The sequence below is a fragment of the Odocoileus virginianus genome, unplaced genomic scaffold (genome assembly GCF_023699985.2).
Source record: "Odocoileus virginianus isolate 20LAN1187 ecotype Illinois unplaced genomic scaffold, Ovbor_1.2 Unplaced_Contig_2, whole genome shotgun sequence".
NCBI lineage: Eukaryota > Metazoa > Chordata > Mammalia > Artiodactyla > Cervidae > Odocoileus > Odocoileus virginianus.
The window spans coordinates 4,256,983-4,275,984 of record NW_027224319.1 but is presented as its reverse complement, the minus strand read 5'-3'; the positions used below and the strand labels follow the sequence as shown (position 1 = coordinate 4,275,984).

The following is a 19,002-nucleotide window of genomic DNA, read 5'->3' as shown; positions in this document are numbered from 1 at the left end:
AGGCCTCAGTCCTAGTGGCTGTTTTACTATTCTTGCCTGTGCATTTAATGTTTGTGTCAGTTGTGGGTTTGTTGTGATTGATTGACTATTGCCTTGATGGGTTGTATTTTCTTGCTCCTTGAGTGGTGAGTATTAGGTGATTAGATACCAGACATTGTGACCTTTTCCTGGTGTTTGATATTTTCCTAGAAATATTCTTGGGCTTTATTTTGGGATGCAGTTAAATTCCTTGGAAATTCTCCCCACTGTCTGTCTGCAGGGCATCCTTGAAACTGTCTCAGGCAGTCAGCAGAGGCAGTGTAGGGCTCACTCACTCAATCAGCAGTCTGTCTTTTGTGGCCTGGTGTCCAGTATCTTGAAAAGGGTTGTTTCATATTTTTGTCATATTTTGGCTTTTTGAGGCAGGAAGGGCCATGCCTATTGGTCTCTCTTGGCCATAGGAGAGTTCACAGAAGCATTTAGTAGTCTTTAAGGATTAAACATATGCTTAAGTTGCTTCCCTTTTTTCATTTTGTAATATGTTTTTTCTCTTATTTTCTAAAATGTTGTCTCTTATTAAGCTTTTCAAAGAACAGAGTTCAGATTGTGTCAGTCTTCTCTGTAATTTTTCTCTATTTTATTTTTTCCTGTTCCTGTTTTTCATTATTTCCTCTTCTCCCAAACTTTTTCATTGAGTTTACTCTATGGTTTTCCCCCCATTTTTAGTTGAGTTAGCTCATTTGTTATCAGTTGTCTTTGTTTTCTGATATAGTCATGACTATAAATTCCTTTCTTGGACTAGTATGGCTGTATCACATGCAATTTCATAGGTAATGCTTTCCTTGGTATTGATCCCCAAAATGTCAAATTTCCCTCATGATTTCCTAATTTTTATAGGAGGACCATTATCTAGAGTTTTGGCTTTGTTTCAGGAAGAGTTTTTTTTTTTTTTTAAGTTGATTTTCATGTTATTGATGTGTGGCTCATGAACAGAATCAACACATTGATTCCTTGAGATTACTGATTTTCTTGAGGGCCTTGATTCTGAAAGTTCTCTATGTGTTCAATAAGAATGAGAGTTCTCTGTTGGAAGTTGTAAAATTCATCATGGTGCAGTTAGGTCTAGGTGATGAGTTGGGAGAGTCAAATAGTCTATATATTTGCTTAATTTTGCCTATGTATGTTGTCAGCTTCCCAAGAGTAGTATATAAGAAGCCCCAGTTGCCATAAGTTAGTCTCATTTGCTTTACCTTTTAAAGGCTTGTCGTTGCATCCTCCTCTTCATGTCTTGTTCTTACTGTAATTCCCGTTGTCCCTTATACAACCTTTGCCTGAAATGCTTCATCTAATAACCAAATTGTTACTCCTAGCTTTTTTTTTTCTTGCACCAGTGTGACCTGGCATTTCCCTTTCTATTCCTTTATTTTCCATGTGTCTGTATCTCTTTGTATAAGTTTGTCTCTTCAGAGAGTCTATTTCTGGACCTTGCGTTTTCCTCCAATATGAAAGTCCTTTTGTTGTCTTTTATGTTTTACTCATTCACATGTATTGCAGATGCTACTATATGCAGACTCAAAACTGCTGTTTTCCCCTGTATTTTCTATTTACCATACTTTCTTCTTCTTTTTTTTAATCTTTAAATCATTCATTGGGCAGATTGCTTTTCTTTTCTTTTTTTAAAGGGTTCCTGTGGTTATATCACGCTGAGGGATAGAATCAAGAATATCTCTAAGGTGAAGGACTTAATTATATGTTCAGGAGTCTTAAGAACACGAGTTAGAATAGGTCTTTGTTGAATAAGCTGGAGGGGAAGATCTTGGAGGAGCCTCTCTGGGATTCGCACCCTGGTCTGGACATGCGATCCCGCCAACAGGAGGGCAGGCGCGGAGCCTCCGCGAGGGGGCGCTGCAGAGCACAGAGGCGAGCAGAAGTGCCCATGGCGGCCCCAGGTGGCCCCCGCTGTGGCGGCGGCTCCGTGGGCCTCCTGGTCTGGCTCCTTGTCTTTCAGCCTCTTCTCGGTGAGGCCCGTGTGGGCAGGAATGAAAGGAGGCTGGTCTTGGGCTCCTCGTCTGGGGGTGGGGGTGGGTAATGGGCTTCGGCGGGTGGGTCGTGGGGAATGGGAGGTGGGGTTTGAGGGTGAGCCGGCTGCTATGCCAAGAGCCCAGTGATGGGTGGGGTGCATTCTGGTCAGCTCCTCTTCGCATTGTTCTTTCATCTTCCCCAGGTGAGGGTGACGGACCCAAGCAGGCTTCTACAATGAGCCCCACGTTGCAGGGGGCCCCGTCAACTTCAGGACGCCCGAAACCCGTGAATGTTTCTGCACACGCTGTATATCCTGTGGGGGAGACTTGGAAACCTGCACAGACGCCCGCTTTTGAACCGCTGCCTCCTGAAGGTGCCGCTTCTGTGCAGGATGGCATAGGCCTGCCTGGAATCCCCTGAGGCATACTGCCTGGCTGGCAGGGTGCTGAAGGGTCAGGCTGTCCTGGCAGAATTGAGAGCAAGCCTGGCTCTGCCCTGAAGCGGGGTGGACGTGGCATCGGTGATATTAGAGGAGGTGGACGTGGCGGACAGGGTGGCGGTCTTAGAAGGGGGGCAGCAGCTTCACCTCCAGTCCTTCTTTTTACTGAGTCCAGGAACATGTGGCCATCGGGTTATGAGGATAGTTGGCGGAGTGCCAGCCCCAGAGAGAAAGTGGCCTTGGCAGGTGAGCCTGCAGATCAACAATGTCCACAAATGCGGAGGTTCCCTCATTGCGCCACGTTGGGTACTGACGGCAGCTCACTGTGTAAGTGGGTAAGTTTTGGGGTGGTGGGCTTAGGCTGCCTGACAAGGAGCCAGGCCTGCCCCCTACCTGAGCCCTTACCCAATCTCTCCGTTCTTTACCTTAAAATGAGGTCATGGCCTCGAGTTTGTATTCACTCTTGAGTGAAACATGAGTCTTGGATTTCTACCAAGATCCCGGGTGCTGTTCTGTGGTCCTGGGACCTCACTCGGAGAATCAGTGACTCCAGTGGTTAGGGATGAGGAGGGGATGTGGTTTAGAGGGAGGAAAAGGCTGATGGCTGGTAGGAGATGGGAACAGGCTGGGAAGAACCTGGAAGGGATGGAGGGGCGTGTGGCCCCTCCAGCATCGCTGTGAGGGGCTTGTTGTCTTCCCACAGCTATGAGGAATATACAGTGCGGCTAGGAGACACATTGTTACAGTCGAATTCCCCAAATGCAGTGGTCATTCCAGTTGAAGACGTCATTTGCTATAGCCACTATAATTCTCACACTATGAGGCATGACATCGCCCTTGCTCTGCTGGCCCTCTCTGTGAATTATTCTGCGTACATCCAGCCAGTGTGCCTCCCTGGAGAGGATCTTGAAGTGAAAGCTGGGACACTGTGCTGGGCGACTGGATGGGGCCGAACTTTACAATTTGGTGAGACTGGCTGGCAGGTCTGAGGGGGGATGTCTGATGCCCTGGGGTTGGCCTGCAGGCTGAAGGGAGCCCATGGGCACTGCCTGTCTCGGAGTCTGTGACCCTGCCCTGTACAGACACCTGTCCCTGCTATTGCTGATACTCAAGAGTGACGACACTCGCTTTGGTATCAGGCCTTGGAAGAAGCCTTGTCTCTTTGTGTCCTGAAACGTTCCTCCTTCTGACTTGGCTTTGCTTGTTACGTTGTCTGCCCCCCTTGTCAGCAGTTGGCCTCAGGTCCTTCTGTGTTAAATGGGACAAAAGTCACTGTCCTTCCTTTTCTAAGAGGAAAAGACTGTGAATGCCCTGATCAAGACCCACTGTGGGATCTGGGGGACCCTGCCCTGTCCTATTCATACAGATCCACTTATTACTGAATGTCTCTCTGTAGAGCCATCACAATCACCTACTCTTCAGGAGACTGAGCAACTCATTCTTCACTACATGAAATGTAGTAGGATGGTCAAGAAACAGACAAATCCATTTCCCAAGGTAGTTGGTAAAGGAATGATCTGTGGTTATCATGAAAAGAGTGGAGGTCCCTGCAAGGTGAGTTGATGGGTCCCTTGTCATCTCTGTATTGAGGCTGTGCAGTTTACTCATTCCTCAGTAGCAGGGCCTGGCTTATTTCCTACCTCCTCTTTCAGCCTTTACTTAAGGAGATTCAGGGGAGAACCCCTCAAGACACCTCTAGCAAGCCTGGCCTGTTCCTCCAATAGGGAGCAGCCCTCCCATCCTGGGGGCGCTGCCAGGGTGTGGTGAAGTTGGGGGTGATGATAATCATGTAGTTCCTGTAACTGAGTTCTTTCTATTTGCATTTCCTGTGCCAGTGTGAGCATTCACCCACGTTAGCTCAGTTTCCCAGCTCACAACCCTGCCACCTAGACTTCTACATCTTATTATACAGATGTGGGCCCTCCAGAGACATAAGTTCCAGGTCCCCCTGGGAGTGCCTGTAGGAGCCCTGGGCCGACAGTCTCCCCTCTGCCCTGAGCAGCCTTCCTGAGCAGGGAACAGGGGACAGGTCTCAGAGGATGAGGGTCTGGATTCTGGCAAGAGGAGAACATCACTGGTGGGAGAGGGAGCAGTGAGTCTGAGGCTCAAGGTCTGAAGCACTGGGCATGTTTAGGGAATGGGTTTCAGGTCTGGAGCAGTGAGGAGGCCAGTGTGGCCAGAGCAGGGGCTGGAGTCAGAATGTGTGGGCTGCGGTGCTGTGCTGTGTTTCTCGGTCCTGTCCAGGCAGGCCTGTGGGCCACCAGAACAGTGTTGGGGAACATCAAGCAGTGTACATCACTCCTTGATGTGCAGTGTGTGTGTGAGCTGGGGGTTTTGTAAGTCTGGATGTGTTTGGAGAGAGGGGCCACTGGTAGAGGATGTAGTTGAATGTGTCGAGTTGGGACTGGGAGAGATTTCAGGGTAGAGGACTCTGGAGGACTCTGGAGCCCCCTTGCTGGAATGATAGAGAATTTCACAGCTGGGAAGGTCCAGGACTGACCAGTGGAATAGACTCTGACCTTAGAGCCTGAGAAAGGCTCTAGAAGTTACTCACAGTACTAGGGGATGCCCATTTAGTTGCTGGGTGGTGGGAGGTTTGGAGAGGGGCAAGAGCAGAGGAGGGTTATGGGCACTGAAGAATTTGCACATATCCCGGCAGGACTGATGTTCAGGGCTTCCTGGCCTTATAGCTCCTGTAGGTTCCTGAGCACCTGGGAAGGAGTAGTGTTACTCAGATGATGGTGAAGTGTTCAGCTCTCAAATGTCATTCAAGGAATCCTGGGCCTGGTGGGTGCCTGAGGAAAGACCTTGGTGCCTGTCTCCCCAGGACCTTGCGAACTATCAGCCCATTCCGATGATGATCCCTCTTCATTCCTGTGTGTGTTTGTCTCTTTTTTTTCTCCAGGGAGATTCTGGGGGTCCCCTGGTCTGTCAGTTTAATGACAAATGGATCCAGATTGGGATTGTGAGCTGGGGTGTTCACTGTGCTTTGGAAGAAGTGCCTGTCATTTACACAGACGTTAGATTCTACAAGGATTGGGTTTATCGTACAATCAATCAGGCTTCTATTCTGGGTTCAGGAGGATTCTTTATCCCACTGGTGCGTCTGGTGTTGGCCCTGAGCACCGTGGTGACCCTGTGATCACCCTGGTCCACGCCCCCTCCTGTTTCTGAGTCTCACACTAGTACTGCCTCTTCCCTCCCACTCCTACTCACTGCTGTTTCCTCAAATCCATTTGGGATCCGCTGGACCTGTGGAGATCCACATGACAGAGAGTTGGCAGTGGTAATGAACTCTGGAAGTTTCCCAGCCCATAACTCCAGGAACCTTTCTCGTTCATGCTACACCATGGCCGCACTTTGTCTGCTGGGAAGGAGTGGGTAAAAACATCCCAACTGGATGGACAGTGACCTGCCAAGGTGATGCTTCAGGATGCTTCATCCACATCTTTGAGAACATCTTCACATCATCCCTAGCAGCAGCATTATCTGACATTTTATCACATCAGTAAACATGGTGATTGTTGGGATAGAGCGAGGCCTCACCACGTCTGCATGTGACTCAGTTGTCTGGGTTGGTGAAAGGTCCCCTGCTTCCCGATGTGGATCCATCTGTGAGGGTCCAGCTTCTGCCACACAAGCCTTCCTGGGGCAACTCAGTCTTGGAACCCCCTTCCCAGAGCTCCAGTGGCCACATCCAGGCTCACCCCAAGTTGTGTTGAGACATCAAGGAGGGTGGAGATTTCTGATGTCAACTCAAACTCAATAAATGCTTAGAGTCTCTTATGTGTTGTGGAGCTCTGCTCTTCTGAAGGTTGTGGGGTTGCATATAACATGCTATAGAGAACTAGTTTCCCATTTAGCTGAGGGACCTTTCATGGTGTCCATTACTCTCTAGAAAATGGGAGATGAGGAGCCCGTCTACCTGGATGGAAGTCTGATGGTGTCTTAGGCAGTGGGTCCAGCGGCCTCTTTTAGGCATTAGTGCTCCTCTTGTAGGCGTCGGCATCGCTCCAAGTGGGGCTGTTGGAGCTGAGGTTGGATGGGAGCCTGGAGGCAGGAAGGCAGAGATGAGGGCCTGACCCACTCACACAGCCTTGTACCTCTCCTGCTGCCCCGTAAGGGACATGCCTGGAGGAGACCCTGGGGTCCTGGTGACAGGACACCTTGAACGCAGAGAGCTGAGTCCTCACAGGCTTAGGATGGAGGGTCTGGCTCTGTGTGCGTGTGTGCGGCGTCTCAATCAGCAGACCTAGGGGCCCGTAGTCACCTGGACTGGCTGCTGATCTTTCCCCAGGCTCTGCATCCTGTCCACCCATCCTTCCTTGGTCTGCGTTCAAGCTTCCAGATATAAGTGGACCTCAGGGGAACCCTGGGCTTCCCAGGTGTCTCATTGCTAAAGAATCTGCCTGCCGGTGCAGGAGACGCAGGTCAGATCATGGGTTGGGAAGATTCCCCTGGAGTAGGAAATGGCAACCCACTCCAGTATTCTTGCCTGGGAAATCCCATGGACAGAGGAGCCTGGCAGCTACAGCCCATTGGGTTGCTGAGAGTCCGACGTGACCAGGTACACACAGTTATATTCTAGTATGGTTATTTGCAGAAATGAACAATCGAGCGGACTCGGAGGCCTGAGTCTGGCTGTTCCATACCATTCTCACATGCAGCTTTCTTTCAGAACAAGCTCCCCTGTTCTTTCCAGTGATGTTCTGTTGCTGGGGATGTCAGTGTGGCTCCTCATTTCCCGTTCTCTGCCTCCACATTGGCTGAGACTCAGTATGAGCACTGAGTCCTCCCCAGAGTGTCTCCTGTGGACGACCCTGGGCTGTGAAATGTGGTTTCTCCTGGGCTCCCCTGACTCTGGTGGCCCTGGGCAGGTTCCCTCTGGTTTCCTCTGGGGGACATTTTGTGCCCAAGCTTAAGAGACTCTGTGTCTTCCTCGTCAGTCTTCTGCCTTCCAGCTCCAGGTTTCAGATGGAGCAATGTGAGTGAGTGAGTGAATGGAAAGTGAATACTGACGTCTCCTCTGTCACCTTACTCCTTTCTCTCAGGGCCTCTCAGCTCATTGCTCTGCCCCCTTTTCCTTCCCCGGTTGTCTTTTCAAAGAGGGAAGATCCCACATGGGAAGCAGCTGTTACAGCCCCTGCTGGAGGAGAAGTCCCGAGCCCTGGGAAGTCTACAGCCTCAGTGTGCGTGCACTTTGTTTGCTGATAGTAGAATGTTCTTCCTGTGGTGGGCACGGGATTTCATTTCAAGTAACTCCGATACTGAGCATCAGCCTCTAGGTCCTAGAAACGTCAGGCATGGCCTCTCAGAAATGAGAGCAGCAACTTCCAGTGTAATGGGAGTCATTTTTACCCTTTCTGGCAAATATACACGGACTTTCTGTTGTGAATCAGGGAGTAGGCTCTGAGCAGAAATAAGATGTGGGGCTCAGGTGGGAGGGAAGAGGTGGTCATTAGGATGACCCTTAGGTCAGGGGTTGGGGACTGGATAGAACCACCTTCTGAAAGAGCTTGCTCCTTGGAAGAAAAGCTATGACCAACTTAGACAGCATATTAAAGAGCAGAGGCAGTAATTTGCCAACAGTGGTCTGTTGAGTCAGAGCTATGGTTTTTCCAGTAGTCATGTATGGATGTGAGAGTTGGACTATCAAAGAAAGCCGAGCACCAAAGAATTGATGCTTTTGAACTGTGGTGTTGGAGAAGACTCTTGAGAGTCCCTTGGACTGCAAGGAGATCCAACTAGTCCATCCTAAAGGAAATCAGTCCTGAATATTCATTGGAAGGACTGGTGCTGAACCTGAAACTCTAATACTTTGGCCCCCTGATGCAAAGAATTGACTCACTGGAAAAGACCTTGATACTGGGAAAGATTGAAGGCAGGAGGAGAAGGGGACGACAGAGGATGAGATGGTTGGATGGCATCACCAACTTGATGGACATGAGTTTGAGCAAGCTCCAGGAGTTGGTGAAGGACAGGAAAGCCTGGCGTGCTGCAGTCCATGGGGTTGCAAAGAGTTGGGCACGACCGAGCAACTATACTGAACTGAACTGAAAGAGCTAGATAGCACAGGAAGAGGAGGAATTGACAGGTAGGAAATGAGTTCTAGTAAAAATATTGGATTTCAAAGGATAAGGACACAATACCCAATACAAAATGCTGCAGGTTTCCAGTCATAAGGAGTAGTGAGGCATACCGATATTTGTTTCTAATGCCCAAATTGTGGTTTGAAATAATGATTTTCTACCCACAGAAACCAGGGCTTCTAGGAGAAATGGCTTGAGTAATGTTCAGGAGTGGGCCAGGAAGTGTGTATTCACCCTGAAATATCCTGTCACACCAGATGGTGAGCAAGGTCTCCAAATGACAAGGATCTTAGGATCATGTCCAAAGGACTCAGGAGCTCAGTGGTGAAGTGTGGCATTTCTGCTAAGTCACACCTGTTCTTCAGCATCTGTGAATACGGTTATAGCTCCCTCACTGGCAAGTGAGGGAGCTTCACTCAAGATGACACGCTTTCGCAGCAGGTAGCCCATGTGAAATGTGTGTCAAGCAGGAATGTGAAGGCCCAGCCTCCTTGCCTCCTTTTAGGACAACTTGGAAGGGTATCTTGAGGATCAGCTGAGACCTCAGTTGCAATGCCATTACTGCTAAGCTTCTCCTATTGCCCAGTTCTGCCTCACTTGCTCCCTTCCAGGTGTGAATCCTCCCCAGAGCACTCCTCAACAAACCCTGGCATACAGATCTGTCTCAAAGTGTGTTTCCAGGGGACTGATCTAGGACTCTTGGCCAGGCCAGGGTAGGACAATCTGATTTTTGCTAAGTGTTTAGTTACATATTGCTGGGGGACAAACCACCCTAAGACCTCATGGCCAAAATCGTCAGGTTTCTTGTGGTGATATGTTCTATGAAGCAGCTCTGAGCACTGAATTAGCCACCTCTGAAGAGTTGCTTCTCAGGCAAATGCAGGATTAGACTTCTGGGAACCTCTGATCATAGCATTTTTACTGAGTGATAAGTATGTGACCTTATTTTATGTTTCTTTTTGCTTAAAAGCACTTTATTTAATACACTCTGTTGATTCAGTGTCATTGAACTCGTGGCCAGCAGCAGTGTGGTTCATACCTGTGTGGAGGTGACCTGATCCATGTGTTTTCTCTGCAGGGCTCCCAGGCTGGAGCCCTCAGGGGCGCTGACAGCACTCCAGCCGTAAGGGCAGGGCCTTTTCAAACAGTGACATCACCAGCCAATAGCACAGAAATGCAAAAATATGGCACTGAGTAATCCAGGATTCGGACATCTCTTTACCATATAAGAGCTGAAACAAGAATGCCCAGCAACATCTTCAGTGACTTCAACTGAAGGACATTGCTTCCACTGTTTTTATGTTTTTTTCGTGTTCAGGGAGCATGTTGTAAGCTCTCTGGAGTTATGGTTCTTACCAGATTGGAAAATATGTAGCATTATTTCTTTGACTACTTTTGATCCTTCTGCCCTGCTATACTTTGGAAGTTCAGTCACACATGTATTTGTCCCCAGCTTACAATGCATTTTATGCTCTCATATCAGTGTTTCATTATTAAATTGTTTTTAATAAAATTGTCCATCTTTGAGTTGCCCAATCAGTTCTTCTAACCGTTTATTATAGTGTTAAACCCATCATCAGTGTACATTTTTCATCTTATACCTGCAAATTTTCATATCTAGAGTCTAATTGGAGTCCTTTTACATCTTCAGCATGTCTACCTAAAGTTTAATTGTATATGTAGGACTCAGTTCTAGTGGTTGTGCTACTGTTTTTGCCTGTGCATTTAACATTTGTGTCAGTTCTGGGTTAATTATGATTGTTTGATTAATCCCATGATAGGTGGCTTCTTGAATGTGGGTTTTAGGTGATCAGATACCAGACACTGTGACCTTTACAATGGTGTTTGATATTTTCTTAGAAATATTCTTGGACTTTATTTTGGGATGCAGTCAAATTTCTTGGAAACTGATGTTCTCAGGTCTTGTTTTTACCTTTTTTAGCAGGCCTGGAGCGATTCTCAGTGTAGAGACTATTCCCTGTTGCTGAGGCAAGACCTTCCTAAATACCCTAGGGAATGTTCTGTGACTCTTGAGTATTTGCAGTCTGGCAGATGGACCAGGCACTATTCTTGGTCCCCTGTGGCCTGCAGGCATTCTGATTTGAATTTTCTCAAGAGGTTGTTTGTCTGGCTTCAGGTAGCTTCCCAGCCCAGCATTCAAGGGGATGCCTTCACTGATCTCGGGAGTTTCAGCTTCAGCATCAGTTCCTGCAATGAATATTCAGGACTGATCTCCTTTAGGATGGACTGGTTGGATCTCCTTGCAGTCCAAGGGACTCTCAAGAGCCTTCTCCAGCACCATGGTTCAAAAGCATCAATTCTTCAGCTTTCTTTATAGTCCAACTCTCAAATCCATACACAACTACTGGAAAAACCATAGCTTTGACTAGATGAATCTTTGTTGGCAAAGTAATGTCTCTGCTTTTTAATATGCTGTCTAGGTTGGTCATAGCTTTTCTTCCAAGGAGCAAGCATCTTTTAATTTCATGGCCACAGTCACCATCTGCAGTGATTTTGGAGCCCAAGAAAATAAAGTCTATCACTGTTTCCATTGTTTCTCTGTTTACCATGAAGTAATGGGACCAGATGCCATGATATTCATTTTTTGAATGTTGAGTTTTAAGCCAGTTTTTTCACTCTCCTCTTTCACTTTCATCAAGAGACTCTAGTTTCTCTTCACTTTCTGCCATAAGGGTGGTATCATCTGCATATCTGAGGTTATTGATATTTCTCCCGGCAGTCTTGATTCCAGCTTGTGCTTCATCCAGTCTGGCATTTTGCATGATGTACTCTGCATATAAGTTAAGTAAGCAGGGTGACAATATACAGCCTTGACATACTCCTTTCCCAATTTGGAACCAGTCTGTTGTTCCATGTCCGGTTCTAACTGTTGCTTCTTGACCTGCATACAAATTTCTCAAGAAGTAAGAAATAAGTAGGGTAAGGTGGTAAGGTGGTCTGGTTTTCCCATCTCTTTAAGAATGTTCCACAGTTTGTTGTGACTTTAGTGTAGTCAATGAAGCAGAAGTAGATGTTTTTCTGGAATTCTCTTGCTTTTTCTATGATCATCAACAGATGTTGGCAATTTGATCTCTGGTTCCTCTGCCTTTTCTAAATCCAGCTTGAACATCTGGAAGTTCACTGTGGCTGTATCATATACAATTTCATAGGTAATGCTTTCATTGGCATTGATCTCTAAAATGTCAAATTTCCTTCATGATTTCCTAATTTTTAAAGCTGTACCTTTATCTAGAGTTTTTGCTTTTTTTTTTTCAGGAATAGAGTATTTTTTAAAGTTGTTTTAATGTTATTGATGTGTGGCTCATGAAGAGAATGTGTATCACATTGGTTCCTTGAGATTATTGATTCTCCTTAGGGCCTTGATTCTGAAAGTTCCCTATGTGTTAAGTAAGAGCGTTCTCTCTCAGTAGTTGTAAAATTCATCATAGGGTTAGGTCTAGATGATGATTTATGAGAGTCAAGTAGTCTATATTTTTGCTAATTTTGCCTATGCAAATTGTCAGCTTCCTAAGAGGAGTGTATAAGAAGTCCCTGTTTCCCGTAAATTGGTCCCATTTGCTTTCCGTTTTAAAGGCTGTCATTGTATCCTATCCTTTATGTCTTGGTCTTACTGTACATAACGCCCTGTGTCCCTTGTATCATTTTTGCTTTAAATGCTATGATCTAATGACCATATTGCTATATCAGCTTTTGTTTGTTTTGCACCAGTGTGACCTGGCATTTCCCTTTCTATTCCTTTATTTCCCACGTGTGTGTATCTCTTTGTGTAAGTTTGTCTCTTCTGAGAGTCTATTTCTGGACCTTGGCTTTTCCTTCCATTTGAAAGTTATATTGTCTGGTATGTTCAACCCATTCACCCTTATTGCAGATGCTACTATATTCAGGCTCAAAACTGCCATCTGTTCCGCACTTTCTATTTACCTTGTTTCTTTTTATTTTCTTCTACGTTTCATTGGACAGATTGCATTTGTGTGTTTGTTTTTCTTTTCTTTTTTTTTTTTTAAAGGGCTCTTTTGTTTAGATCACGCTAAGGTATCTAACCCAGAATATCTCTCCTTTAAGATGGAAAATTAATCATAAGTCAAGGGCCTTAAGAACACAACCAGAATAGATTAATGCGCATCGCTGAGGAAGAAGGAAGTGAAGATATTGGAGGAGCAGCCTTGGGGTTTGGCCCTAGCTCTGTGCTCCTGGCAACCGGAGGCCAGGTGCGGAGATGCCGCGAGGGGGCGCCGCAGAGCGCGGAGGCGGTTAGAGGTGCCCATGGCTTCGCTGAGCGACGCCCGCAGGGGCGGAGGCTCCCTGGGCTTCCTGGTCCGGCTCCTGGTTCTTTGGCCCCACCTCAGGGAGACCATGGCAGGCAGGGATTGGACGGGATGGGCTAGTCGGCTTGCGCGGTGCTGAGGGTGGGGGTTGCTCACAGGGGGCGTGGGTAGGTACTGGGGACTGGGAGGTGGGATTCCCGGGTGGGGGTTAGGAATTTGGGTTTGGAGATGAGACGGTTTCCTGGGAAGAAGCCGGTGATGAGGGTCCTTGCCGCGGCCAGCTGCTTTTCTAACTGGACTCTCATGTTCCCAGGTGAGGGTGCCAGACCCAAGGAGAATTGTGCAATGAGCCAGGGCAACCCCAGAGGCATCATCAGCTTCAGGGCACCTGAAATCCCTGCAGGTTCCAGTACCCACCGTTGCTCCTGTGCCACCCACACCCGCAGGGAAGGAGACGTGGGGTCCAGCCAGACCCCCGTATTGGAAGGGCTGCCCCCTCTAGGTACTGCCCCTGTATAGGGCTGTACTTGCGCTTGGAGGCCAACCGGGATCATGTCCTGGCCAAGGGTGGGGGAGTAGGGGTGGGGTGGTTGCAGGGTTATACCACTCTGGATAATTGGAGAGGAAGCCTGGCTCTGCTTTGGGAGGCACGGGTGGTGGAGGTGGACTTGGAAGTGGTGTTGGAGGTGGTGGAGGAAGTGGAGGTGATGGACAAGGTGGAATGGAGACAGCAGCTTCACTCTAGTCCCCTTTACTGAGCCAAGGAGCCTGTGGCCATCGGATTTTGGGGATAATTGCTGGAAAGCCTGCCCCAGAAAGAAAGTGGCCCTGGCAGGTCAGCCTGCAGTTCAACGATCGCCACAGATGCCGAGGTTCCCTTATTGCCCCACAGTGGGTGCTGACGGCAGCTCACTGTGTAGAACAGTATCTGGTGCGGTGGGCTTGACCTGTGGCTTGGGTTACAGGAGACCGAGCCGTTCACATCCCACTGCCTGAGCTTTCCTTTCTTTACCTGATAATGAAGCCATAGCTCCTAATGTGTGTTCACTGTGAGTGAAACATGAGTCTTGCATTTGTGACAAGATTCCGGGTGCTACTCTGTGGTCCTGGGACCTCACTGGGAGAATCACTGACTCCAGTGGTTAGGGGTGAGAAGGGGATGTGGTTTACAGGGAGAAAAAGGCTGATGGCTGGTATAGGAGATGGGAACAGTCTGGGAAGAACCTGGAAGGGGTGGAGGGGCGTGTAGACCCTTCAACATCTCTGTGAGGGCATATTGTCTTCCCACCAGCTATCGAAACCTTACGGTGAAGATGGGAGCCACATATTCACGCTGCAAAACTACAGTGGATGTTCCAGTTAAACACATCAGTTCACATAAGGATTTTGATTGGAACCTTACCCCTAATGACATTGCCCTTCTTCAGCTGGCCCACTCTGTGAATTATTCTGCATGTATCCAGCCAGTGTCTCTCCCTGAGAAGAATTTTGAAGTGAGACCTGGGACACAGTGCTGGATAACTGGATGGGGCCGAACTTTAGAATTTGGTGAGACTGGCTGGCAGGATCTGAGGGGGGACGTCAGGTGCCCTGGGGTTGGCCTGCAGGGGAGGGACAGGGAGGCTGGTTATCTACAGGTGGGCAAGGGAGGAGGTGGAGAGGAGGCTGCCTGGGAGTGACTGAAGTGTACAGGAGGGATTCCTCCTGTTACGTTAGACCTGGGGGCGTGGGTCCCGGTATGGTGGGTCCTCTCCAGGGCGGACTTCAGCTCCAGGATGATGAGCTGTCTGCCAGTCAGAGCTATCCTGCTCTGGAATTACCTGCCAGGTGGGGAGGGAGCTTCTTGTGCCTGGGATGCAGGTCTAGCCAGAGCAGTCCTGGCAGGAGGCTGGGTTGGTACCTGTGGGCACTGCCTGTCCCAGAGTCTGTGACCCTGCCCTGTACAGACACCTGTCCCTGCTATTGCTGATACTCAGAGTGACGACACCTGCTTTTGTATCAGGCCTTGGAAGAAGCCTTGTCTCTTTGTGTCCTGATACGTTCCTCCTCCTGACTTGGCTTTGCTTCTTTCCTCGTCTGCTCCCCATGTCAGCAGTTGGCCTCAGGTCCTTCTGTGTCAAATGGAACAGAACCCACTGTCCTTCCTTCTCTAAGAGGGAAGGAGTGTGAATGTCCTGATCAAGACCCACTATGGGATCTGAATGACCCTGCCCTGTTCCACTCATGCAGATTCTCTTACTCCTGAATTGTCTCTTAGACCCAACTTCAATGTCACCTAAACTTCAGGAAGCTGAGCAACTCATTATTTCCCTAAAGCAGTATGCTGAGATGGTCGAGAAAACATCAAATAAATCAGACGATCAGGTTCAAAAAGGGATGGTCTGTGCCCAGAACATAAAGAGCGAAGGTCCCTGTAAGGTGAGTTGATGGGTCCCTTGCCACCTCTGTATTGAGATTGTCCCTTGAAAGTTTCCTCATTCCCTAGTAGCAGGGCCTGGGTTACCTCCCACCTTGTTTTTCAGCCTTTGCTTTAGGAGATTCAGTAGAGAATCCCTCAAGACATCTGCGAGCTGGCCTGGCCTGTTCCTCCAATAGGGAGCAGCCCTCCCATCCTGGGGGTGCTGCCAGGGTGCAGCAAAGTGGGGGTGATGATGATAACTTGAGTATATCCCTGCAGGACCAATTTCCAGGGCTTACTGGCCTTATAGCTCCTGTGGGTTCCTGAGCACCTGGGATGGAGCAGTATTTCTCAGATGATGGTAAAGTGTTCAGCTCTCAAATCTCATTCCCAGAAACCTGGGCCTGGGCAAGGACCTTGGTGCCTGTCTCCCCAGTACTTTCCTAGTTGCCAACCTGGTATGATGATTGTCCCCTCCATTCTTTTCTTTGTTTCTTTTTTTTCCTCCAGGGAGATTCTGGGGTCCCCTGGTCTGTCAGTTTCATAGATCATGGGTCCAGGTGGGGATTGTGAGCTGGGGTGATCGCTGTGGTTTGAAAGAAGTGCCTGCAGTGTACACAGATATTGGATCATTTTAAGAATGAGTCGAGCATCGGGTCTGGACTCTGGATTTCTTATTCTACTACTGTGTCTGTTGCTGCCTCTGGGCATCCTGGCAACCCTGTGATCACCCTGGCCCCTGCCATTCCTGTTTCTGAGTCTCACATTAGCCCTGCCTCTGAGATCCCACTCCTACTCAATACCCTGTCCTCAAATCCATTTGGGATCCACTGATCCTGTGGAGATCCACAAGACAGAGTGGCAGCAAGTGGAGACTGAAACTGTACCTGCCTGGTGCTCCAGGAACCTGCCTCATCCAGGCCTATCTGTAGGCCATGGTCTGCTTGCCAGGAAGGACTGGGTGAAACCATCCCAGCTGGATGGACAGTGACGTGCCCAGTGATGCGTCAGGATGCTGCACGAGTCTTGGAGAACATTTTTCCATTGTCGCCGGTGAAGCAGTGTCAGACCTGACACTTTATCAAACCAGTCCACCTGATGACTGTTGGGAGGGAGGAGGCCTCGTCATTTCCATCTCTGACTCAGTTGGGTTGGGAGAAGGTCCCCCACTTCCCAGTGCAGATCACTCTGTGAGTGTGCAGGCTCTGAGCCACACAAACCCTCGTGGGTCAGCTCAGTCTTGGAACCACCTTCCCAGTGCTGCAGTGGCGACATCTGCACTCACCACTCAGCATTTAGGAGAGTGGAAATTTCAGGTATGAAACTAATAAATGTTTGGAGAGTCTCTTGTATGTTCTAAAGCTGTGCTCTCCTGAAGTTTGTGGTGTTACATATAGCATATTAGGAAACTAGTTTCCCATTTAACTGGGGGAGTTTTCATGGCATCCATTACTCTCTAAAAAGTGGGAGGTGAGGAGCCTGTGTACTTGGTTACAAGTATGATGTGTTAGGCAGTGCAAACGAGCTTCTTATATGCTCCTCTTGGGAAGGTGACAAGTTATGTAGGCAAAATTAAGCAAAAACACAGAGGAGTTGCCTCTCACAATTTGTCATCTAGAGCTAACAGTGCTATGAAGAATTTTACAACTACCGACAGAGAACACTTATTCTTATTGAATGCTCAGGGAACTTGCAGAATAAAAACCTAAGGAGGGACTTCCCTGGTGGTCCAATGTTAAGATTCTGCATTCCCAATGTGGGGGGGAGTGGGGCGGGAGGGGAGCCTGTGTTTGTTCCCTGGTCAGGAACTAGATCCTACCTTTTGCAGCTAAAAAGATCATGTGTGCCACAACTAAACACAGCACAGTTAAATAAATTTTTAAGAGAGCTTATGGAAAATCAGTAATCTCAGAGAATCTGTGTGATACACATTCTGTTCATGAGCCACAGATCAATAATATTAAAATCAATTTTAAAAAATCCCATATTTCTGAAACAAAGTCAAAACCTTAGTGAATGGCCATCCTTTAAAAGGGAAATCACAAGGGAATTATAACGTTCCAGTTTCCCATAATTGGTCCCCTGTGCTTCACCTTTTAAAGGCTTTTTCTTATGTATCTTCTTTTTTTTTTTTTCTGAAAATTCATTCTTTATTTTGATATAAAAAAATAAACCCTTCAGCATATAAAGAATGTTACTTGTTTTCATATTGTTGTAAAGCAAACTTACAAGATAGGAACATCTGCTATCAGTTCAAAAGATGCCACACTTTAGAAAAAAAGTCACTGCTACTTGGATTCAACAAACATCAGGGTAGAGGAACAATTATCTCTGTCTCCTGATTTTTCCATAATTTTACTAAATCATCACTAGGAAAGCTAGTAGTGGGGATGTTACAAAATTATGCCAGAATTTGGTAATGACGGTGAAACCGGCCATTCAAGTCCAGCTAGGTCATGACCTTGTACAAATGCTCTACTTGATACACTACAGGCCGGGCTGGTGATAGATTTGAGTTATAACGTATAGATTCCTTTCAGTTACAGTTGCAAAGGAAGTCTTTAAATTCTTGAAGTAAGCTAGGAAGCAGGCTGCTGATCTGGATTTGCTCAGATGGAAGACACTTAACAGCAGGAGTCCAGTTGACAGGCTGTTGAAATCACCAGGCCTGTGCTTGTCAGGTAGTTTCAGGCAGCTGATCGGGACACCATCTCCAGATCTTTGAGTGATACATTTGAAGTCCTCATGGTAAAGCTGTGGCCATGGCTGCATTAGCTCTGGCTATTATCTTTTTTTTTTCTTTGATTTTTAATATCATTCTTTACCAGCTGTAGCAGCCACTGCTTGGTAAAACTTTGCCACAAAGTCTGGCTCACTGACCTCCAGCTGCCTGACAAATTCATTGCGTTCCTGCTCAGCCCAACCTCGAAACCACTGATCCCAAAGATGTAGCTGGCACTCAAAGATACAAGGTGGTCGGTTTGCCCCGACACACCAAGTTGCTCCAGACTTTCCAGCAGTGGCTGCAATTTTCCCGGTACTGCCTTAGCTACCAGGTCCCGAAAGAAACGTCACGCTGAGGACCTGACCAGCTGGCAAACCAGTGAAGAATACACTTCATCTCCTGGGAAGTGATGTAAGACATTGGGGGAGGAGAAGAGTTAGAAATATTGTCTGGTACTGGGGTAAGGGAGAAGGGAAGGATAGCGGCATTGAAATGGAAGATGATTCCAGTGGCATCCTCCCCTTTTCTCTCACAGGGCGCTCGGAGACCGTCACAACAGGGTTTAGACTCCAACTATCGCCGCCGCTTCCATGTTTCCTGAAAACCCTAAGTTGGGTCAACCCAGGCAGCCCACCTCTTATGTATCTTCATATGTATCTAACTCCCTCTGTCCCTTACACAGTCTTCTCTTTATGCTCTCATTTAATAATCAAATGTTAAAATGTTACCCCAGCTTTTTTTGTTTCTTTTGCACCACTGTGTCCTGGCATTCCACTTTCTCTCTATTTTCCAGGTTATCGGTATCTCTTTGTGTAAATTTCTATCTTCAGTGATCTACTTCTGGATCTTGCCTTTTCCTCCAGTTTGAAAGTTGTTATGTTGTTTGGTATGTTCAACTCATTCACGCTTATTGCAGATGCTATTATATTCGGGCTGGAAACTGCCATTTTGTCCTGTGTTTTTCTATTTATCATACTTTTTGTTTTTCTTTTGTTTCATTGGGCAGATCGCATTTTTTTCTTTTTCTTTTTTTTTAAGTCTCCAGTGTTTAGATCACGCTGAGG

General features: G+C 47.5%; 1 protein-coding gene, 1 long non-coding RNA gene and 1 pseudogene across 4 annotated transcripts; 2 read left to right on the top strand and 1 right to left on the bottom strand.

Moving 5' to 3' along the window:
• The first annotated feature begins 1,193 nt into the window (after positions 1–1,193).
• On the top strand, positions 1,194–6,226 carry LOC139033766 (serine protease 44-like). Its single transcript, XM_070463316.1, has 6 exons — positions 1,194–1,997; positions 2,204–2,374; positions 2,616–2,775; positions 3,144–3,406; positions 3,837–3,994; positions 5,346–6,226. The coding sequence occupies exons 1-6, from the start codon at positions 1,835–1,837 to the stop codon at positions 5,580–5,582; spliced, it is 1,152 nt and encodes a 383-aa protein (XP_070319417.1). The 5' UTR covers positions 1,194–1,834; the 3' UTR covers positions 5,583–6,226.
• A 6,768-nt stretch (positions 6,227–12,994) lies between these two features.
• Positions 12,995–16,574, top strand: LOC110152346 (uncharacterized). Of its 3 annotated transcripts, none has more exons than XR_011486232.1 (4): positions 12,995–13,128; positions 14,107–14,363; positions 15,073–15,233; positions 15,724–16,574. It is a non-coding gene; the product is annotated as an uncharacterized lncRNA (long non-coding RNA). The 3 variants fall into 3 exon arrangements; XR_011486233.1 differs by having other exon boundaries at positions 12,995–13,317; XR_011486234.1 differs by lacking the exon at positions 12,995–13,128 and adding an exon at positions 13,441–13,739.
• A 1,428-nt stretch (positions 16,575–18,002) lies between these two features.
• LOC110152347 (uncharacterized protein C14orf119 homolog) lies at positions 18,003–18,574 on the bottom strand (annotated as a pseudogene).
• Between the last annotated feature and the right edge of the window lie 428 nt (positions 18,575–19,002).